Below are 23763 nucleotides of genomic sequence, written 5' to 3' on the forward strand. Positions count from 1 at the left end.
ACTTTGGCTTGCTTTTGAAATGCCATCAGGGTTTGGCCCTCTGTACCTTTCAGGAAAGGAATCCTATAAAATGGGGCTGCCCCTTCTCAGGTCTGTTCTTGGCTACACCCCATGTAGTTCGCAAGGAGGGAAGACCTGCCACAGGTTTTCTATTGATGACCAGTTTGGAGGATCAGGTTTCATTCTGGCAGAATGTCCCCTGATACATTGTGGGGCTGTGTCATAAGGCTTTGAAGATAATAACTTGGACTTTGAATCGAACTTGTAAGCCCTACTGACAATCAGTGGGGAGATCTCAAAGTAGATGCTATTCTGGCCTGTTGGGATGTTTATGCTTTGTACCATCTCTCTCTCCAAATGTAGCCCCAAATAGAGTGCATTACTGTCCAGCCGGGTAGTGATCAGGGCATGAGTTACTGCCGCCATGGAATCTAGATCACCTAGATCTCCATTAATGACTAGTAACTCTGCCTTGATAAGAAGCTAAGCTTTGTGGCATCTCTGCAATTTGGGCTGGGGGGGGGGGACAATTTAATTCCTAGAATTAAAAGATGTCTATAATCTCAGATGACTGTAAAAATATTAGCCAGAGTTTTTGATTGACTTATATTAGGCATATTTAAATAGAAGCTTCATTTTTGGAGACAAGATACATTAAGGGTATTCTGCAACTGAATATGAAGTTTTAAATTGCTTATCATTAACATTTTCTTTGGTAAATCTGCCCTTCAAGAAGTAACTATTGCCTCCAGTCTTTTTGTGAGCAGGGACTTTTGCCTGGCTATTGGTGGAAATAATGTTCAGGATTTGGCAAATAATTGGCTGAAATTAGTAGGTGGGTCTTGTTTTTGAGCAAGTAGGAATTAACACAGCTTGAATGTTGTATATTTTCATGTGCCAAATCAGGAGAGAATTCTTGATAAGCGTTAATGTTCATTCCTCAGTAACTGGTATAGCACTGTTGCAAAAGACCAGTATTATCTTCCGTAATGCCTCCTAGTATGATAAAATTTAAATTGGAGCCTCCAGAATCTCTCAAATAAATGGTGTCAATTTTCTAGTTTCTGACACCAGAACTTACTGCAGACTCCCCTGTATATGGGGGGAATGATGCTGGAGTTTGCCGGTCAGAAATGGTTGGCACTCCAGCGGTTCGGGCCTGGCTCTGCGTGACGGGGTGAGCTCCCGTCACTCGTCCCCAGCTTCTGCCAACCTAGCAGTTCGAAAGCGTTCCATCTGCAAGTTGATAAATAGGTACTCCCATTTTGGTGAGAGGAACCAGCAGCACTGCACGGGGAGTGGGAACCAGTGCTGGACCCGACCTAACGCTGGACCCGACCAGCACGATCAGTGGGAGAAGACCTACGAAGAAGGAAAAAGCCCGGATGTGCTGTGTCTCCCTAGCGACCGCTGCCAGCCATATAGTATAGTTGTTAATGTTAGATAGAGATAAATCAATTGTATATGTATGTGTTGTTAAAGTTGTACTTTGTGAGCTGCCCAGAGTTCCCCACTGGGGGGAGATGGGCGGAGAATAAATCCAATGGAGGAGGAGGAGGAGGAGGAGGAGGAGGAAGAAAAATGAGATGGTACTCCATGTTGTAATATTATTATATTGTGCACTCTAAGCTTGCTTACCTGTTCTCATTGCCTTGCAGGAATGGCAAGCATTGACAGCAGCGCACCAGAAACCACCTCTGACAGCTCTCCAACCCTCAGTCGGCGCCCCTTGCGAGGGGGCTGGGCAACCACCTCCTGGGGCAGAGGGCAGGACAGTGACAGCATCAGCAGTTCTTCCAGTGATTCCTTGGGGTCGTCTTCTTCCAGTGGAAGCAGAAGAGCCAGTGGAGGTGCACGTGCAAAGACTGTGGAAGTGGGAAGGTAAGTGCTGCTGCTCATCTTCCAGAATTGCGCATTCATGATACAAAAGTTTTCTGGCTCTGACCTGCGTTTAGCCTAAGAAGGAGTCTCTAAAGCAGGGAGAGACACAATCAGAAATTGGAGCTTTATTATCTTTTGGAGATGTCACAAGAATATTTTATCTGGGTTTGATTTCAATTTGTTTAATGGCTATTTTATTTATTTTTCTTTAGATACAAGGGCAGGCGACCAGAGAGCCATGCCCCCCACGTCCCAAATCAGCCCTCAGAGGCAGCTGCCCACTTCTATTTTGAGTTGGCCAAAACAGTTCTCATTAAGGCAGGTGGGAACAGTAGCACTTCCATTTTCACCCACCCATCTTCAAGTGGCGGCCACCAAGGGCCTCATCGTAACCTTCACCTCTGCGCCTTTGAGATTGGACTCTACGCACTGGGACTGCACAACTTCGTCTCGCCTAACTGGCTCTCTCGGACTTACTCCTCTCATGTCTCTTGGATCACAGGTGGGAATAGTATGTGCTTGGCGTGTCCTGGACAACGTAACCTTCTTATTTTTAAGAAGTCCATAGTTGAAAACCCTCCCGCATGGCTTTCTTCTATAACCAGTGGTGCTGTGGAAGTCATATCAGTAGTTTCCTAGCACAATTTGTACAACACAGGAAGGGCTGCAGAGTGGGAAAGTTTTGAGTAACAGCTTTTTACCCCCTTTTTAATTTTTTAAAATCCTTTTGCTTAAGGAAAAAGCATTCCTTAATGCAGTGGAAAAAGCATTCATTAAAGTTGTTGTTACTCCATTTACATAGGAGGAAGAAGATGCCATGAGGAATGGCCAGAAGTTTGCCCCTAGTTCCCTGCCAGTTTTGAAAGCCTTTGAAACAAGCGAGAAACGTCCATGCTCTTCATATTCCAGGAAACACAAAACAGTTTTCTGTTGTTCTCTCTTGACCATTAAGAGATTATACTTATTATTCTCATAAAGGTTCAGGATTCTTTGCTTCTTAATACTCATGGGAAAGCGTTAGTTAGTTTTATCTATTATTCAAGAATTATTTACAGGTATAGTTTATCTATTGTGAAAAAGATTAGTGTGAGTGATGGGAGAGTGAACTTGCACAGGATCACCATATAAGCGTGTGAGAAGCATACACTTGTAAATTATTTGTAAAGACAAATATTTTTATGTCATAGCTTCGAGTTGTCTATTCTGCTCACCCCAAACCTTGCTTGAATTTCCATTCAAAATCTGGTTTTGTCAGCATTTAAAAAAGGTCTTGTATAGTAAAATAAAAATAGCTTTCAATTAGTGTGCATTCACAGCTTGTAAAGCTTTAGCTATAAGTACAGAAGAAATATGGTCTAAAACAGTGTTTTTTAACCTTTTTTCACCCATGGCCCCTTCCAATCTTGTTTTTCTCCCCTGCCCAGCTCCAATTACCAGATACAGGACAATAACTGGTACACTTTTTTGCCATCAACAAGGCAGGATTTGCATATAACACACTTTGCTTCTGTGGCCCCCTGGCATGTGCTGTGCCCCCCGCCCCCGTTATATGTTTTTCATCAGTGGGCCCCTTGAAATATCCTAGGGCCAGCAGGGGGCCATATGGCTCCCAGTTGAGAATTGCTGGTCTAGAAGATGGTTAGATGTTTGTATATTTTCAAGTTTTCACCCCAACACAAATAACTTGCAGTTTGCTTTTGACAAAGTTCAGGCAGGCAGCAAATCTGAGGAAAACACTGCTTCTGGAAAAGAAAAGCTTTTTCTGCCTTCCCTGAAATTGCTAGATTGACTTTCTGCCCTGTAGCAAGGGGCAGGATGTACTGGAGCTTCTGTATCAAATAAGAATAAATACAGTGGCCAAGCTTTTCCCTCGGAAAAGGTGGCTGAATGGGCAGGAATGAACCCAGTGTCCTTTCCTCTTTAGCACATGGACAAATGCCATAGCTGAGCGCTAGTTAGATATGCAGGCAGCCTGGACAGAGTTGAGCTATCTTCTATCTGGTGTGAGGATAAGTGCTGTGAAAACAGGCTTCTAACCTGCTATACAGCTGCTTGTGTGATGTGAGGCAAAGCACTGTGATGTATATGTGTGGCTAACTTGTGATAAGCAGCAGCTTACAAGTATCACTTGCTACCTAGATAGCTGATTTGCTGGGAAATGATCCAGTGCTCCCCCTCTCTAAACATCAGCATTAAGGGGAAAAACAAGAATGTGGGAAATGCCCCAACAAAATAGTACTTTTTCAGACCTGCCCTTCCTTGTGTACAGAGCTAGGCCAGCTTCTGGTTCAAAAAATTCCTTCTAGGTAGCATGATCAGATGAAAACACCAAGGCTTCTCTAGGGAGAGGAAGAGCCTTTAACTCTGGTTCCCACCTTCACAGGTACCAGGGAAAGGCAGCTCTCTCTCTCTCCTCCTGTAATAAACTTTGGTGTGTTAAGTCTGTTGAAGACTTAACACTTATTTTATCATCTTTCTTGCTGAAAATTATGGTCTTCATTCAGGGATTGGCTGTTGTATTTCAGCAGTACAGTCTTGGAGTTCTTTGGTGCCTGCATAAAAGGGAGAGAGAAAACGTGGGCCTGATCTGCTCCAAGTCAGTTGACAGACTAACTTATGTTAGTAGAAGTGGGCAATATAGTAACTTATGTTAGTAGAAGTGGGCAATATAGTTACAAGTCTTAGATGGGAATGGTAGGGAAATACACAACCAGAGCCCTCATGTAAGAGATCAGATGCAGAATTTGTTCAGGTGCAAGAAATACCTCCATGCGTCTGGAACCAGGAGACACTGAATTTTAGCAACAGAAACTAGGAGATTTCCAGTGTCTGTAAAAAGAAGCATGTGGCGGCAGCAGGGAAGTGGGCCACAGGTTGCCTGTTTCTGGCCTGCTGTACTATTCAGTCTTACGTTGTCCCAAATGCTTCTCTTTGTAGTGACACAATTTCATCACTAGAAAGAATTAAAAGCCCTTGAGATTCCTTAATATACTGTGATGGAAGGTATCTACGAGGAGGAGAGCGATGTGGGAGATCAAGGCTATCAGGAGGGAGGGGGTGCATTCCAGGAAGGGAAAGGAGACAGAATAGCCCCTCCCCAGAATCTCCCAGGGTATATCCACTAGTTGCAGTAGGATAGATTTAGTCTGGCAAGATTCTGTCTATAAGATGTAAGCAAACAAAGGAACTTTACTCGACTGGGTTGTTTTGTCATCGTTCTTGGGCTGGGCTTGACATATACAGACTTCATAGCTGACATGACTTTCTTTTCCCCTTTTCTCTGGCTTCTAGGGCAAGCCATGGAGATTGGCAGTGCAGCCTTGAATATCTTGGTGGAATGCTGGGATGGACATCTAACCCCCCCAGAAGTGGCCTCGTTGGCTGACAGAGCTTCAAGAGCTAGGGATTCCAATATGGTGCGATCAGCTGCTGAGTTGGCATTGAGCTGTTTGCCCCATGCACATGCCTTGAACCCAAATGAGATCCAGAGAGCCCTGGTCCAGTGCAAAGAGCAGGTGAGCAGTTCAGAAGTCTCTGCTCCTCCCCAGCAACTAGCTAATACAGGCATTGGCCGAAGTTCTCCATAGTATTGCAGAATTGGGCTGAAGCCTGGACTACTGTCCTCCTTCCATAAACACATCAACACCTATGTCGTTTAGAGGTGATCCTTCCATGGTTTCTCAGTTCTTTGGAGCTGCATCTCTTGAGAGTGAAGTTATGACCCCAGACAGCAACGTCAGTGTTGTAGCAGTTGTAGACAAAGATCCTTCCTCCAAATACTTGGTTGTTGTTTTATAGTTCTATAAACTGAATGAAAGCAAATAAGAAACAAGCAAGTTAGCCAAATAAATAAAAAGACTGAGGAGAATAAACAGATTTTGTGTTAAAATTCTTTCAAAGCTTTCAAAGTAAAAGTAAATTGTCCTAAATCCTGTAGAGCTATTTGTTAGATCCCGAGGCTTTGGAGGATAGCTTTGTTTGCAGTATATTTCCCAGAAATGGAATATAGACATTTTGGAGTCATCAACAGATTAACCATTTCCATGTCTGTGTCTTTAATAATTTCATGCAGATAACAAAACAGAGCTTTCAGTTGTTTTATACTTCGTAGTTTGTTCAGCAGAATATTCAGAAGCCCTAAAAATCCTTCTTTCTTTTTCAGATTTTCACAATTACAAATTATTTTTAATTTGTAGGGATTATTTATTCTTGATTCATTTCCGTTCAGCCAGAGGGGGAGGTAGCTGTTCCCTTTGTAATTCAGCAGCAGAAAAGCCTTCTGTGGGCCTTTTCCATGCTGAGTACCTGACTATTTTGTACTGCTAGTTTTGCTGTCTCGTAGCCCTTAGTTATATTTCATTCTGTTAATTCTAAATGGTTATTTCTGAAGGCTGCTATAAAATACCTCAAATCAATGTAGTTTTTGAACTTGCAGGATAATCTAATGCTGGAGAAGGCTTGCTTGGCTGTGGAAGAGGCAGCCAAAGGCGGTGGAGTTTATCCTGAAGTTCTGTTCGAAGTTGCTCACCAGTGGTACTGGTTGTATGAACAAACAGTTGGGGGAACTCTTGCACAGAGGGAAGGAGCAACAGGCTGCAGTGCAAATGGAGCCCGGGCATCATGTGAAGCAGTCCGTGGACTAGCAGACACCAGAGTGACGTCAGAATCTGCTACAGTAACTGTGGCTGCTGCGGTGACAGCAGCAGCAACAGTAGTGCCTGTAATCTCAGTGGGGTCAACAATATACCAGCAGCACACTGTGGCAGGACCAGCGATGGCACACGCACACACCCAGGGCCTGCATCCTTACACGACACTCCAGACCCACATTCCTTGCAATCCTCAATACATTGGTCATCCTCTTCAGCACATGCCACGGCCAGCAGTCTTCCCAGTGCCTGGTTCTGCTTATCCACAGGTATGTTATTTTAACCCTCTAGAATAAGCCCCATCCCTACTTTGGCAGTGGTGCATCTACTCTTCAGTGGAGCTGATGGGGATTAGGTGATGGGTGGGCAGAAATAGCATAATTCTCTTTCAAATTTGAGAGCAGGGAAGTTGGGAGGACAATTTCTTATTTTGTTCAAGGAAAGAAAATTTTTCCAACAATCTCTCATGGAGCAATGACAGCAACTATGCTGCTGAAAAAGTCTCATGGTGTGATGGATTGGGATGAGAAGGTTCAAGGACAGAAGTGTCTCCTCAGCCCATGGGAAAGCGAAGAGGATGAGACTGACACCACCCTAAGGAATTCGTAGTGTTCGGTTGCTGGCTTGGGGAGTTTAGAGTGAGTCTGGTGAGATTGATGTCAGGTTAAGCCCAAGAAGCTCCACCAGACAGTATTGGAACAGCTCAGTTACTTCATTAGCTCACACCTGCTAGACAGAATCTCACCAGACTCACTCAACACCCCAAGCCATCAACTAAACACTATGAATTCCTTAGGGTGGTGCCAGTCTCATCCTCTTTGCTTTCTCATGCTCAAGCTGTGGGCTGAGGAGATGCTTCTGTCCTTGAACCTTCTCATCCCAATCCATCACGCATGGGAGGAGTTTCCTTTGGATGTCTTCGATGTAATCAAAGGTTGGATGTAATCAAAAGTTGGGAATCCTGAGAGATTAGAGAGATTATTGTACGGTCATGTATGTGCCCCTTGGCCAACCCAGAACTAAGCTTTGTTCGATCCTGTGCTTGGATGGATTGACCAGCTTGGTCTAACAACTGGTATTAGAATGTGCTTTCTTTTAATTGAGATTATAATATATGGGTGTAATTCATTAATACTATACCATGCTTTTTGTTCATAAGTTTTAACTCTAGTTAAAACTAGTGTTTTTAGGGTTTAACTAGTGGCTTTGCCTTATCTAACTAGAGTGCTTACTGTCTTTTCTCAGTGTTAACAAAAAGTCTTACATTTCTGAAATTACAGCTTTTGATGGACAAATTGTTGGTAAGCTATGATATAAAATTCTTATTTGGTATTTTTGTGCCACTTTGAAAATATGCTTAGTATATTTCTTCCTGCAACTATGGACTATTTTCACCTGTAGCATAGGCTGGGTAAATGCTTCCTCTTATCTTTCTTTTTAAAATACTTTGGACCTCTCCCCTTTCAGAACAGGTATGGAAGAGAGAGAATTGTGGGTATACAAAGGGCTGATTGGAAGCACTTGCCAAAAAAATGACCTTGCCTCTTTGTGAAAGAGCAGGCAACTCTATCCTGTTTCCCTGCAGGGTGTCCACCCAGCGTTCATTGGTGCACAGTACCCTTACTCGGTAACTACTCCATCTTTGGCAGCAACAGCAGTGTCATTCCCGGGAGTCCCTGTCCCTTCCATGACGCAAATTGCTATGCATCCGTACCACGCTGAGACAGGGCTGTCACTGTCTTCCAATGTAGCAAGTGAGTATTCCTATGCTGGGTGAAAAGGTACCTTAGCAGAACTTTTTCTAATTGATCATTGCAATACAGTAGTATGACTTTTAGTATGGAAACTTCTCACATTTGGTTTTAAATATCCAGTCCTGTGATTACAGCTAATGAGAATGTTCTTTAAATAATAATGGTAAACCTTGACCTTGATCTGATGCTTTTTTCTTAGTGATGTGGTTACAATTGTGATTAAATTCAGTCAGATTTTCTTGCAGGTGTCTTTATCGTTTGGGGATCCGTATTCATTTAGTTTTTTGAGTGTTGCAGTCATAATTACAGAACTGCTTCCATTGGCAATGTGGCTAATTACAAACTTTATAATTTGCAACTGGTCCATTTTACATTAGGTTGCAGATCATTCAGCATCCTTATAATTAAGTGTACGGTGAGGAAGGAGAGGGAATAAGTATTGTACCAGCCTTGTGGCGCTTGGGGATAGGCGTAAGAGAGAAAACAGAAGTGGAATGAGCCGTGTGAGCGCTTAGGCAAAGTATTGTGCTTCCATTGCAAGCAAGGGGGATGGGAGAACAAGAAGCTAGAAGCCGTTGTTGTAACTGGATGTTGCCCAAGCCCCAGGAGAAGTTTCCCCTTCTGTAGCACCTTGCCTGGTGACATTGAACAATCCTTGGATTCTGGAGCTCAGCTTCCAGGAAGTAACCGTCTAGAGACCTCTGCACTGAGGTACCAAAGATGTGAAGGGCAAAAAGAAGAAAGAGGACAGCATGCTTTACTCAGACCCCCAAACCAGGTAAAGCAATGCACAAGAAGCAAGGCAGAGTCAGACAACAATAGCCTCTCACTTAATGATGTGAAGGGACTTTGGGACCCATACAGGTAATCCTTGGGTTATATGCATTCTTTCAGCAACCATTCAAAGTTATGATGGTGCTGAAAAAATGGACTTATGACTAATCCTTGAAGTTCCAGTTGTCTCAGCAACCCAGGGGTCCTACAATTAAAATATGGGCCAGCCTGCATTTTCAGCTATCCACCTGCCACCTGCCTGTGGCACCCACCTACACTCCCTAGGACCCACCTGCAGCACCCTCTCACCCACAGCTCTTAACCACTGGACTGCTTGCCTGGTACCCCTGCCTCTTCCTGTTTAATGACCCACGTGGTCCTGGAGTTAGAACGGCAACCGTGATTGCTGTCACTAAGCAATGCGGTCATGTGACATTGTGCTTTACAACCACATTGCTTAGTGACGGAAATTCCAGTCCCAATTGCCGTCATAACCCAAGGACTACCTGTATTTATGCCACTGCCCAAGCTCTACTTTCCCACTCCATTTGCAGTCACATTTAAGAGATGTTCTAGAGATTTGATCTGCGCATGTCAATTTCAGTGAATCCATTTCAGAGGTGGAGATTCAAGTTATGTCCCCATCATATTACTGATTTCAACAGCAGGAACATAATTCCCACAGAAGTTATGATCACCCTGGTCCCAGGGACCTTGGACCTCATAGCAGCCCTTTTGTGATGGGACATTATTTCTGTTTCAGACTCCCAAATATACCCAGAAGTCCAAAAAGGTTATCTGTCCTTTTAATGGCAAGTACCCAATATGGCTTTTGTAGGCTTAGCTGACAAACGATTGCCTGTTTCAGCTAGAAACTCTGGTTTGTGAAACCTTGAGACAAGAATGTCTGTTGCCACTCTGTGTTTCTTTAAAGAGCTCTTATTTCCGTCATAACTTTTTTGTTGTTTTTCTTGAAGGAAAGGAAACATGCTCAAAACAAGGTGATTCATCCCAAAGGTGGTACATATTTAAATCTTTTTCTACAATACAGAAAATTATTATAGAATTAAAAATACAGTGATTAAAATATAGCATTCCACAAGGGTGACTAAGTGAAAGAATGTAAAATAAATACCAGATGTCTGTGAATACAAGCAAGGCAGATCATCTGAGAGAGGCAGTATCAGCAGTATATTAAAAAAGAAATAGAGCAAATAAGTTATACTTAATGATAACTTACCTATTGATTTTTGTAGGCTAGATTTTAATTTGAAAAGAGGGCAAAATGAATATGATTGCTTGAAAAAGTCATAAGAAACACATTCAGTTCTCTGAAAAACCTGATCAGAAAAGCTCGCTCTCCACGTTCTTGCTAACTATTTATCTTGCTCTAGAAAAACTCCTGATGCAGTTTTTGAGTTAGCTTCTACTAGCAGTTGTGTGGCTGCACGTATTATGCTAATTATTATGGAACAAAGTAGAAAGTTGAATAGGAGCCCTACAATATGTGAATAAATTCTTTTCTCATCAGCATCTCCAGTGCTTCAGAGAATATCTCCAGCATTGTAGTTAACAGAACGAAACAAGGAAAAAACAACTGAAGTGCTTTGATTGACATTAAATCCCATCTATATACTGATTTTAATGCCTACTCATAGATGTAGACAGAAATGATTTAAAAGGGTAATGATACCAGATCTTCACTGATTAGGAAGCTGTGAGTCAGTTTTGCAAGCTACTTTCTAAACCTGTTTCCATATCAATGAAATATTTTCAAAGTGTCGGTCACTCCCCCGTGAAGGGGAAATTGTTGGTGCCAGAAAAAGAAAAATATGGAGAACAATCATATTCAGTTATAGTAGCATTTTAAGGTCTGACAGGGACTCTTGTATTTATTGGTAGGTTGTACTAAAGACCGTTTAAGATCTTGGTCTTACAAAGGAACTCAAAGCTCCCTCCTCCTGTTTTTTCCCCACAACCACAACCCTCTGAGGCTGAAAGAGAGACTGGCTCAGAGTCACCCATGGATGAGGGCAGACTGGAACTTGTGTTCCCCACTTCTAGCCAAGGAGACCCAGTACCAGCTGTTAATTCATTATGGTACCAAGTGGGGATGCTCTTATTTACCTTGGCATTCTAGTATATATTATGAATGTGTTTTAATTTTGCTTTTATCTGTTCTGCTTAATATTGTTCTGTACCTTTAATGTTTTTCTTTTTGAATTCTGCTCTGGTGCATTTTGCTGAAGGATAAACTTCAGCCCTGTATTTACATGTTAGAGATACATGTTCTGCTTTGTCTTTCATAGGAAAGAGTTACTAAATGACTTAAACAATAAACTTCTTAAATTCAAACCAGTATGGTATATGTATAAGATTGCATTTTATGGAGAATAAAATACAGTATGTAGAGGAGGAAATTTTGCTGGACTTGTGGGTAAGGAGAGGATAACTCGTGTCTTCCCACAAATGCTGTGCTCTATGGAGATCAGGCATTTTTGTGCTTTGGATTTATTTTTAAAAATCCCCTGTTAGGACTGCTAGTTAAACAATGAATGTAAGCTGTAGCTTGACTTTGAATATCCATATCCTCTAAATGTTTTCCAGAATTGTGTTTAGATCTAGTAATTTGATTTTTGTTTCTGTTGTATCACCCTAATTTCCTATGTGAATGAAAAATGCTTACTCACATTTATAAGGTCAGTTGATTGGTATCCCTTCAAGAATTTGCCAACCAGTGGGATGTGGTTATTGATGAAAAACAGTTTTTTACACAAATTAATGAGTAAATTAGTAAAATTCAGCACTGGTATTAGAAATCATTGCCACAGTCCAATCGGAATGATGCTAAGGAAAATTTAAACTTCTGTTTACACCTTTCTATATCTGTTTGGAAAAGGATAAGAGGTTTCTATAATTAAAAATTAGTCATGGGAGGTGAGGATGTTAACCATATAAATATTGTCAACAGGAAACTGTTTCTACATTTTCACTTCCAGACATCCCAGCTAGCCCAGTGTTTACACAAGATATCAGTTTGGTCTACTACTCTTAATTTAGCAGTGGTTCATATTTCTATTTCAACACCAGTGCATTCTGATCTTCCCTCCTGGGGGTCCTTAAGAGGGCTGGGGGATGTAAAGTAAAACATTTAGTCATTTTTCTCCTAATTTGTAAGAAAGGTTTGTTCCAATAGTATGTCCACTCCCTCAGAAAAAGATGGAAGCAAAACAGGAGTTTATACTTTCTCTAATTCAGAATTTTTTAAAATGATTTTTCCAGAGTTCCAAAACATTTTAAAATGCATGTCAATAAATGCCATTGCTGTCATATACTTGTTACAAACCATAAGGGCAGTAGCTGAGAGACTGAGTTATGGATGGTGGTGTATAGCCCTGTGCCATGTTTGTTTCCAGGTTACGTGGTGTTTTTTAAAAAAGAAATGTGGATGGATAAGAATTGAAGCTGACCATAGTGGCAATGTAATTACCAAGGGCTGGAAGAGTTGCTGCTGTATCGTATAAAGCAAGGCTGCAAGCTTTCCTTTGCCTTACCTCCTGGTTAGATCCTGTCCTTTCTTACAGCAGGCCTTGATCATGAGCAATTTGACCCTTGGCTGCTTAGAAATCAGTGTCTTTTTCTGTATTACAAGTTTGTTGTAAACATTTTCAATCTTCTTTGTGTTACCTAGAGAGTAGATCCAAATGGTTGGCTAAAAATTAGATCAAGAGGTGTTTTATAGTTGAAGTAAGCTAGGGAAAGTATGTATTGCATTTATATCATGTCTTACTACCAAAATGTGCTTAGAAAAGTTAATAAGCCATTGTTGTTCCTTTTGGCTGACTGAGAAACACCTCTGTCTAATCTGAGTCAATTCATCCAGTCCATGAATGGTATCAAGTAAAGGTTAAAGACTAGAACTGCTTCTTTGGATTTCAAGTCTTGAATTGTCTGAATCCCACATTTACTTACTGAACAATATTCAGTTTAAGGCTTATCTGTCTTGGATTGAACCTCCTGCTTTTTTTTCCCAGGCTTTTTTTTTTTTTCCTTTAAATGAAATGATCAACCAGGCACAAAAACTGCAGTTGTAGAATCAAGCATGCAGTTCCAAGAACATTGGTGTAGTACAAAATTCAAGACATGCAGAAGTTGGTATTATAATAGGGCTCATCCTTAAATTCTGCAACAATATGTTCCTAACAGCTAACATACTTCACTGAACCATAAATATCTCCTCAAAGAACCCATAAACCCATAAATGTCTCCTAAAAGAACACACAGTGCTCCATGTGCTGCAACCGAATAGCACATGGACAGTGATCACTATAGGGAATATTCCTGTACACCTGGAGTATCTGCTTTTGTATGTTTTCTCTCCTTTCCTATTCATAACAAAAGTCTTCAGCCTGCTGTGGCTTCCTGACTCTTTGTCACTTTGTCATTTTTTAGCTGGGGTAAATGTGGGTCTTGGTCTTCCTTTTTCTTACCCTTCAGTAGTAAGAACTGGGACTTCTATCTGGATTTGTCTGATTGCCATTTTGATATACATACTCCTATTTACTTCAGTTCATTTTTTAAAAATCTTATCCCTTACAGTTTAACAAATCAATTTCTAACACCTATCCACCATGAAAAAACCCTTCATTGAACTTGTTCCTTGTTTTTAACCTCTTTGAAAGTATTTAAGCTGTGGACAATAAGAGAGCTATGAGTACCCATTTTGAAGGCAGCCTTTCTGACAACCACCACTTCAGTATAACTGTCCTTGAAGTTAGCCCACATTATGTAGTTTTAAAAGGACAATGTAACCTTGAAGTCTGATACTGATTTTGTATCTAAGGTTCTGTATGAGTTCCACCCTATGCAATATATTGTTTTACCTGTTCTTCCACTATCATTGATGTTTATGTGAGTGCTAGAAGATAATGGCAGATAAGGCCCTCCATTCCTTTGGGTGGGCATTTTATTCTCTCTTTTTGGCATAAACCTCTATCCCTTCATCACCAAGTAAGTTAGCTAATTATCTTTATGTGTGATTCACATGAAGGAAGTGTTGTTTACTTACAACTTAATTATCTGTGCATTCAGACAACCCATTTTCCTTCCTCATGCCTGCTACGGAAATTTTTCCTGTTTTCATATTGCTACAGCAATGTTCATGGGTAGGGACTGTCCCAGAAGTATGCTCACTGATGTTGAGTTTCTCGGCAAAAATCATCCTTAATTCTAGAAGGTTCTGGTGAAGACTAAACTCTTATGTATGAATGCACAGATAAGCACAAATATAAGCAACATAACCTTGGGATCAGAAGAAAATAATTTAACCTCTACCAAATCAAAGCTGCATCTTTTTTCCTTCTCAATTCCATCTCCTTTCCACAGTGAAACTGTAGTGCTCCTACCCAAGATAGGGGCCTCTATTTTGAAGCAAGGTGACAATTATTTAAATTCTGCTTATTTAATTTAATTATTTCCCTTTCTGCTGCGTAGGCTTCCTACTATAAGAGTGATGATAACCAGCAACTTGCCATTTTCCAAGATACCTGAAGTCTACTGAATTCTATATTTTTTAGAATTAAGTTCTAGAAATCTAATATGAAATCTTCTTGATACAATCTAACTTTCTTTTTTACATACCATGTTCTTTCACATTTTTTGCTACCCCCTCAGCCATAGAATGAGTTGCTTCGTTTGTGGACTTTCAGCATCTTCAGTCTTTGCCTTTTTAAAGTTGGGATAATGCTATCAAGCTACAGACTTTCTCCCTCACAATCATTTTGTATCTGTCCAGCTTTCAATGTATGATTGGAGGCTTGCAAGAAGAACATGTTAGATTAGAAACCTTTCACTAGAAGCAAGTCTACAAAATTTTAAAATTCACCCTTATCAGCACTGAGAAGTCATGAAATTGTTAAATTTATTAAATGCTTAAAATAATACATTATTAAAATGAAATGCTGAGATGTACCTTAATTAGTCTCCTAATAAAACTACTGTTCATTAACCATTATTGAGTTTACTAATAATTGAATTCTGTGAGTTCCTATTTTCGTCTCTGTTGCCAGGTAGTCCTCCTTATTTTTTGATGTTATAAGAATACATTATGAGATACAGTATCTGCAACACTAAATAAGAACTGTGAGTCAATTAGCCTCTCCCCCTCATAAATTTCTATATAATTAAACATGTACATGTATTCCTCACTTAACAACTGTTTGTTTAGCGGACATTTAAAGTTACAACGACACTAAAAAAAGTGACTTAAAACCAACGCAGCACCCCCATGGCCACATGATCATGATCCGAATGCTTGGCAACCAGCTCGCACTTACGACAGTTGCAGCATCCCAGGGTCACGTGATCGCCATTTGCAACCTTCCCAGCCAGCTCCTGGCAAGCAAAATCAATGGGGAACTGTGTGATTCACTTAATGACCAAGTGATTCACTTAACAACCGTGATGATTTGCTCAATGACCACCGTAAAAAAGATCGTAAAATCAGGTCCGGTCATGTGATGATTTTCTTAACGACCTCACTTAGCAACCTAAATTCTGGTCCCAGCTATGATTGTTAAGCAAGGACCACCTGTATTAATGGACATTGTGCCTTGCGGATTTAACAGTTATTAAATAGACTATGACATGTTAGCTATCAAGAATACTTGAAACTTTTTAGAAGTACTCACGTAGAGAAGGGAAGTTTAATATTCTATCATCCCCAGTGCAGAGCTGGAACATGGGGTATTTTGGTGTATTTTTTGCCTTCTGCCAATCGTGTGCAAAAGGAGAAGGTGCATATGAGGGCTCAGCTATTGGGAAACATCTGAAAAACCATGGAAATAAGGCCACTTTTAGAATATCAGGCATACGCTGTAATAAACTGGCTTGTTATTCTCTGCTAGTATGTTTCCACCAGAGTTATTAATCCCTGACATATATTCAGGCAGTATGTAATTGAAGTCCTGTAGCTGATGTCTTTGATTTCCCCCCCTTTATACTAGTGTTTGTTCTCTCCAGTAGGAAGTGTCCACGCAGGGTCTACTTTCCCAGCAATTCAAGGGACTTCCTTGACGAGCTTGTCTTCTCAGCCCAGTTCCCTTGTTACAGGGGGCTTTCCTTCTGAGGATGAACAACACAGCCAACCAGTCAGTCCTCAAGGATTGCACTACCTTCATTCTGCCTACAGAGTTGGTAAGGACAACAGTGGTGACTCTCAGTGCTTTCAGCTGGCATTCAGAACAGGAGTAATTCACATCTATTAATGGCTGCCTGGAAAGGCTTGCTAATTCTGCCATTTGTAGATGAGATTTTAGATTCCCTAGTTTAGGCTGATGAGCAGATTACAGGAAATGAATAATTGAGAATGAGAAGGGACGTGGGATCACATTATAGTTGCAGGAAATTGTATTTGTTAACAATATGTTAATTGATCCTCCCAAATTTGGGGACCAGAAAGTCAGTCTCAGGATGGAGACATAGACCAAATGCATCAGCTGGTGATCATTGTATTCAGTCTGGATTCAGGACAGAGAAAATGCGTCTTCCCCAAATCTGAAAACACAAGAAGCAAAACCATGACTGTCTTGAATTGGTGCTATGGAAATTTGGCATTTCTCAGAATTCCTGAGCAATGATGAACATGGCTGGTCTGAGTTTCATTCCTTGTTAGAGTGGTAATGAGCAAACAGGCATGGACTAGTGCTGTGTGGGGCTGCCCTTGATAACCACTTTGAAGATGCAAAAGGTCCAGAATACAGCGGCACAGGCAATTATGGGATATATCTCATCAGGCCTATGTAACACCTTTTCTCCGTGAGCTGTCAGTTGCCTTCCAGGTGCAGTTCAAGGTGCTGGCTATTACTTACAGAGTCCTTCCTGGCACAGGGCCTGGTTATTTAAAAGACTGTCAGTCTCCCATAGCTTCTGTATGATCGAGCAGAGTCCACGCGCTCCCATCCATTAAGGGGTGTCACCTGATGGGACCCAAGAGGGCTTCTCTGTTGTGGTACTTGTCCTCTAGAGAAGCTCACAGGCACCTGGCCAGGTCCAAAAGAGCTCTGAGAACCTGGCTCTCTCCCCAGGCCTTGGATTAGAGCGGGCAGCAGGTCTCGTGTGTTTGATTGCCTTTTCGTCATTTTTCTTCTAGGGTTTGTGTATTTTTTGTTTCAGGTATATTGAATGGTTGTTTACATTGTGCACTGCCATAGATTTGGGTGGCTTTATAAATTTCTAAAATCAGTAATTAAATATTGTGTGATGTGGGAAGAAAGTTCTCACGAGAATCTTTTTAATTACTTACTAAAGAGGACAGAAAGAGACTGGCCCTCATGCCAAACCTTCGTTACTCTTTCCTTAAGCTTTGCCAGAATTCTGAGGTTCCTTTTTAAAAAGCAACAAACTGAAGATGGAAACTATTCTGGGAGGCTGAGCTTAGGAGAGTGAAAGATGTACCTATTTAGCATCTTCCCCACATGCCTTTTCTTTTGCTCAAATTGTCCCACAGTTTGCTTCTCCCCCTTCTTCCCTGGTATACAGAGCTTTAAAACTAAACTTTTTTAACACGGTGAAGGCCAAAAATGGTTGTTGCCTCTTGGCTCCAAATTGCTACCTCCTGCCTGATAGAAGTGTGAGTGAGGAAGCACTGGCCCACTTGGAGGGTTCAATTTGCTCTTCCCTTCAGGGATGCTGGCACTGGAGATGCTTGGCCGCAGGGCTCACAATGACCACCCCAACAACTTTTCACGCAGCCCCCCCTACACCGAAGATGTGAAGTGGCTCCTCGGACTAGCGGCCAAATTAGGTAAGATCCAAAGACACCCAAATGTGAAGTGGAGGACAAGGGCATCCCAAAGTAAGTCTCCTGCCTGTGCATGTATTGTTGTAATCTGTTGCCTAAATATTGGTGCTGCTATTGGTCCCTGGATGAAAAATAGCTGGTGCAATTTAAGGATGCTTCTTGAACATTTTCCAGCGTGAAATCTTCAATGTAAAAAGTTGGCAGCTGTTTTTTTTTTAATGTTCTTTGCAGTAGCAGTGTCTTAAAGTTAAAAAGAGAGTTTAAAACTGGTTGCCTTTGACATTAACTGGTTTTCTGTAGACCTTATACCACCCCCGTATATTATTTTAATTGCTGATAGGTGAAAAATAATTGAGAATAGATTTTATCCCTTCTTGGATATGATCTCCAGGATAGCTGCTAATTTTTACAGGTTTTGTTCTGCTCATTGCAGAAGAGGAACAGATCCTTCTCTCTCTCTCTCTCTCTCTGTAATAGGGACTTATTTCTTATGCCTTACTCTTACAGTAACTGCCTTTCCTCTTTGCAGGTGTAAACTATGTACATCAGTTTTGTGTTGGTGCAGCCAAGGGGGTCCTGAGTCCTTTTGTGCTACAAGAGATCATCATGGAATCCCTGCAGAGACTCAACCCTGCCCATGTCCACAACCACTTGCGCACACCTGCCTTTCATCAGTTGGTGCAGAGGTGCCAGCAGGCATATATTCAGGTATGCATGGCCTTTCTTCCTAATGGTGAGGGTTAGTTGCTTTACCTTGGAAGTTTTGTGAACTTAAATGTACTGTTGTTTGAGACCATACAGTGATATGGGTGCTGTGAAACGTAATTAAGCCAGATCAGTTGTAGGCTGATTAAGGCAGTAGTTTATTAATATATGTTTTCCCAACCTTCCTGTTCCTGTGAAGGACTACCAGAAGAGGGAGTTCATCATTCCTTCTCTCATTGTGTGGGGAAAATTTGGTCAAACAATACAGGTTACTCTATCGTATCGCTTGATTCCCTGGGAAGCCTTTCACTTGGCTTTCCTTGTTCTTCTCCACAAAGCCTTTTTCCTGAACTCAGCAGGGGCCCCCCAGCCGGATGAGTGCTCCTGGCATGTGGAGGCTTAGCAGGATTGAGTCTGGATAGTAGTTGGGTGGGGCACTGCACAGGAATTTAGACTAGTTAATCCAATTCTATATTATTGCCAAGAGAACTACACAGATGTATCCATGGAAGTCACCAGGAGTTGACTTTGTCTTAAAGGACACCACTTTTATTCTTCCCTCTCCTAGATCTGCCTGTCACCTCTTTTTCAGAGGGTCTAAATGGGATCTAAGGTGATGCAGAGCTAGAGTATTGCACTGAGATGGCCAAGACCTAGTTTTAAATTTCTGTTTACCCATTAATATTTTGGGGTTGCTTCATATGTTTGCTCATTGTTTCTTCTTCTACCCAAAGTAACTATGAGAATAAAAGTACACCGCCCAGAGTCATTTATGCTGCCCAGATTTATACCACCCACAGACACTTGTTTGTGAGATGGGCGGCCATACCACTTGATAAATAAAATAAAATAAAATAATTTAAAAAAATGTGGTCGGGAGAAACTCTTTTGCCTTGAGCTCTTTGGATAAGGGTGAGAGAAAAGTTACGTAAAAATGTAGACCACTGAACTGTTTTGGCATTTATCTACATATTAGGGAACTCTAATATTAAAGTCCATGTAAATTCTTATGCTTCCTCGAGTTCAGATAGAATATACAATGTACTGTTCCATCAGAAACTGTATTTTACCCACATTTTTACCTTGGTTTTCCCAAGTACATCCATCACCGTCTGATCCATCTCACTCCAGCGGACTACGATGACTTTGTGAATGCCATTCGCAGCGCCAGAAGCGCCTTCTGCCTGACTCCTATGGGCATGATGCAGTTCAATGACATCCTTCAGAACCTGAAACGCAGCAAACAGACCAAGGATCTGTGGCAGCGGGTCTCTCTGGAAATGACTACCTTTTCACCCTGATGCCCCATCTTGACAAGAATTCTATTCATTGCATCCTTCCTTATGGGATCTTTTTAATTTTAGCTATTGGAAACCACTGATTCAATGTATTTCTACCATGACATTCCTCATCCATGTGGCTGTGGCTGTGTTCCACTTCCCTCTTTCTCTCCTCCCCAGCAAGTGAAGACAAGAAAACTGTTTTGGGAGTACAAGAAAGTGTGTGTGTGTGCGTGTGTGTGTGCGTGTGTATGGTGAGAGAGAGAGAGGGAGCTGGCTGATCACTGGTCAACACTTTTAATCTTTTTCCTGTATAGGGATGTCTTTATAAATGAACATCATTTCTGCCTTTCTCTCTCTCTTGCTGTATGTGTATGCATGCATGTTAGGGGTAGGATCAAGCCTGTTTCTTTATAATATTTATTTTGGCATTTATAAATATGTATACTACTTTCTATATGGTTCTTAAAATTTCAGCCATTACCAGGCCAGGAGAGGCAGAGTTTGCTTTCTGCACATCCAGGGTTCCTCCATCGCCATTCCTTCCTCCTTCCTGCCACAGCAGAGAAGCTCAGCCTGAACAAGCTCCCTCATCCAGCACAGCTTACCTGCTGGGATGGGCAAAGACACCACTGGCAGCATCTGGCCTCAGCACATACTGAACTGGCTGGTACAATTTCTTTGCTGCTTAGATAGTGATCTGAGGGTCTCATCATCAGACTGCATAGGATGTTCTACCCACGATGGCTCCAAGTTGTACAGTCATGTTCCTTTGGCTGAGATGTTAGTTCTCCTGTAATCAGTTTCTTATTCCTTGTTTCAGTTTCCCAATTAAAACCCTCATTTTCTTAGACTGACTCCTTTCTCCATATTTCTGTTCATCATGCTGACATAATAAAACAAAGAACTAAGAGTGCCTTAGAGTAGGAAGTTGTAACCTATTTTTGCAAATGACTGAAAAAGTACCGAAACTTGGTCTTCTCCCAGTTGAACCACACAACCCCTCACCACAAAGCAGTAAGGAAACTTGGTCTTAAAGAGAGGAAGATTCTCACCTGCTGCTAGTCCCCGAGCAACTGATGTTTGGGCGTGCATTGCCTTGAAGCTGGAGGCCCCATTCAGCTGTCATGGTTAATGGCTTTTGCTAGACACGCATACATTATTAAATGCCCACAACTTCATCTGGTGGTAGTTAATTCAGTAACTCCATTATGCATTTTGTGAACACCAAATTCTGCCTGACATCAGTCTTTTGCCAGTCACGTTCCCTGATTCAGCATAGTCTGGGGGAGGGCGAGATTTATTTACTTCATCCAGCTCATGTGGATTTTGTTAACCTTAAATTTCCTCATAGTTGTGTCTTACCTGATGTGAACTAGTCAATTATTAAATATATGGGGAATAATCATATTAACTATTTAATTAAATAGATTAAATTTACATTTAAATAAAGTTAAATCAAATTTAATTTGTCTCGGCCTCACCCACTTTTTAGCCCTCAATCTGAAAAAAGTTGTGTGCCAGTAATGTCGGACTTCCTCTGATTCATTCTCAGCATTCTTCTTTATATTACATGATGCTAGTGTTTAATACTGTTTTTCACTAACTAAATGGGGAAATAAACTTTGCATCCTGAAACTTGTTGGTTTTTTCCTCAACTGTCATCTCCTCTCTGCCAAATGGTTGGGCATTCGGATTTGTTTTAATCATCCAAGTCAGCCTTTGCTGACTTACTTTAAATGTGGCTGTTCTATTGAAACAACAGTATCTGATCTCAGATCTTTATAGCCCAGTCATCCTATGGTTTGATGTCAGCCTGACTGTAAAAAGAGCCAAACGTCCTTGGGGAGGACAGACCAGAAGCCCCAGCTCTCTGGCTCCCACACCCAGTGACAAATTGTCCACTTTCAATGCATACTTTTACTTTTGGAAAAACTAAACTTCTCTACCAGTCTTAACACATTGGTTTGCTTTAGTGCCCTGACCTCTCACCCCCAAAGAGTGAAAGTCTGGTTTGTGCTTCCCACCTTGATGTAACCAATCACTGCTAGGCCCCCTGTGATCCTAAACCTTTTTTTTAATGGCAGCCCCTGATTGAAGTCCCACAACTAATGCACTGAAGATACCAAAAATAATGAAAAGTTGTAATTGTGGAACATTTCTGGATTTGGAGGATTAGAACAGTTTAGCTCTCTGAATGTGGCAAATAGAAGGGTATCTTGATCACAACCAAACACATTTGATGACTTAAGCATTCCTGTGAGAAAATCTTATGAATATATAAAAGCTACACACTGAGAGATACCAGTGGAAAATGTGCACTCAAGATGGGCCACTTTTCAGTTATTAGAAAAAATAGTCTCTTTTCTGGAATTGCCTCTCCATGATCTTGAACATGCGTAATCCGCCTCTTCCACCTATTTGGCAGCTACTGCTTTATTTGCTTTAAAAATTCTTGCAAAAGGGTATCTCGGTGTTTGTGTACCAAGAGAGTTTTCACTAGTTTTGAAGATCTGTTGGTAGGAAGGAGTTTTTGTATCTCAGTTTCTATGACACCCTGTAGAAGCAGGAGGCATGTCACAGCGGAGGGTCCCATAAAGTGTGTTACCTTTAAATGTTACAGACCTGCCATTGCTCTGCATAATTTAGTGCTCTCTTTGAAAATTGGGACTTCCTTATTAATAGATCAGCGTAAAAGATACCTCTTCCCAAGAACAATATTACCTGTTTCTTGAAGTGTTTCTCATCCTCAGCAACTTGGAGATGTGTGGACCAACTCCCAGAATTCCCCAGCTGGCATCCTAGGAGTTGGAGTCCACACATCTCGAAGTTGCTGAGGATGAGAAACACTGTTTCGGTACAATGTACTTGGTGGCAGGCGGAGTGGGAACTGTGCCTTGCTACAAATTTGAAAGAGCAGGTTAAGTCCTGGCACAAATGCTATGAAAGAGATCTGAGTGCACATCAGCTCAAGATTGAGGGCCACACTGGCATTGAGCTGACATGCACTGCAAAAGCAGGCAGGGTTACAGCTTTCATTTCTACAAGAGCGCCTTATTTTTTAAAAAAACATCCCCCAACCTTTCCCTTTTCGGGTTTTGAAAAAATCACATATAATAAATGGCATTGTAATGTTTATTAATTTCTTTGTCCCTTGGAGGGGTTGTGGCACTAGGACTCGAGTGGGATTTGCCTGGAGGTTTCTCTATGTGGAGAAAAAGGGGAGGTGAGTGAAGGGTGTGCCCTCTGGTGAGGGACAGTGGCATGAAAAGAAATGAAAAAGCAGGAAGGAAATGGAAGGCAAGAAGCAAGAGTGGGCTAGTACGGCAGAATAAGCAGCACATGGGGCTGGCAGGAAGATTGGAGACCAGATGTTGTGTGGTGGGCTGATTTGGCTCCATGGCTGTCTCATCTTGGTCTAACTTCCACTTTTTGACTTGAATAAGATTGAAAGTCAAGATGACAGCCAGTCTAGTGGAGTGGTTAAGGCATCAGGCTAGAAACTGGGAGACCGGGAGTTCTAGTCCCACCTTAGACACAAAGCCAGTGGATGGGTGACCTTGGGCCAGTCACTCTCTCAGCCCTAGGAAGAAAGCAATGGCAAACCACTTCTGGGGGGGGAAAAAACCTTGCCAAGAAAACTGCAGGGACTTGTCCAGGCAGTCTCCAAGAATCGGACATGATTGAATGGATTAAAAACAAAGCCAGGATAGGGATTCTTGTACTTTATTGCAACAGATCCTTCTTGAATTAGATCTTGTCCCACATTGCTGTCTTTCCTCTCTTTCCTACATGGTCCCTGTTCAGGCTATAATTCCTCTAAAGATTTATAATACCATTAAATTAGATATAATTGAGGCAAGTCTCTGAAGATCTCCAATGTATTATACGGACTCCTTGGGACCCCCTTAACTGGGCTT

General features: G+C 41.5%; 1 protein-coding gene across 4 annotated transcripts in view; it reads left to right on the forward strand.

Moving 5' to 3' along the window:
- The window catches only part of ZSWIM8 (zinc finger SWIM-type containing 8), a 77278-nt gene extending 56582 nt beyond the window's left edge, over nucleotides 1-20696 (forward strand). For 3 of the 4 annotated variants that reach the window (XM_007428594.4, XM_088128517.1, XM_015888142.3), the window contains 9 exons: nucleotides 1659-1881; nucleotides 2094-2383; nucleotides 5173-5396; nucleotides 6317-6799; nucleotides 8116-8284; nucleotides 16079-16252; nucleotides 17742-17861; nucleotides 18388-18566; nucleotides 19661-20696. In XM_007428594.4, the coding sequence (XP_007428656.1) occupies nucleotides 1659-1881; nucleotides 2094-2383; nucleotides 5173-5396; nucleotides 6317-6799; nucleotides 8116-8284; nucleotides 16079-16252; nucleotides 17742-17861; nucleotides 18388-18566; nucleotides 19661-19864 (2066 nt within the window). In that variant the 3' untranslated portion in view covers nucleotides 19865-20696. The remainder of the gene's footprint in view (nucleotides 1-1658; nucleotides 1882-2093; nucleotides 2384-5172; nucleotides 5397-6316; nucleotides 6800-8115; nucleotides 8285-16078; nucleotides 16253-17741; nucleotides 17862-18387; nucleotides 18567-19660) is intronic. The other variant, XM_007428595.4, reaches the window with a different exon arrangement.
- Nucleotides 20697-23763: the final 3067 nt, after the last annotated feature.

The sequence above is a fragment of the Python bivittatus genome, unplaced genomic scaffold, assembly GCF_059951505.1.
Source record: "Python bivittatus isolate LINGU-HERP-01145 unplaced genomic scaffold, Pbiv_v1 ctg000050_np1212, whole genome shotgun sequence".
Taxonomy (NCBI): domain Eukaryota; kingdom Metazoa; phylum Chordata; class Lepidosauria; order Squamata; family Pythonidae; genus Python; species Python bivittatus.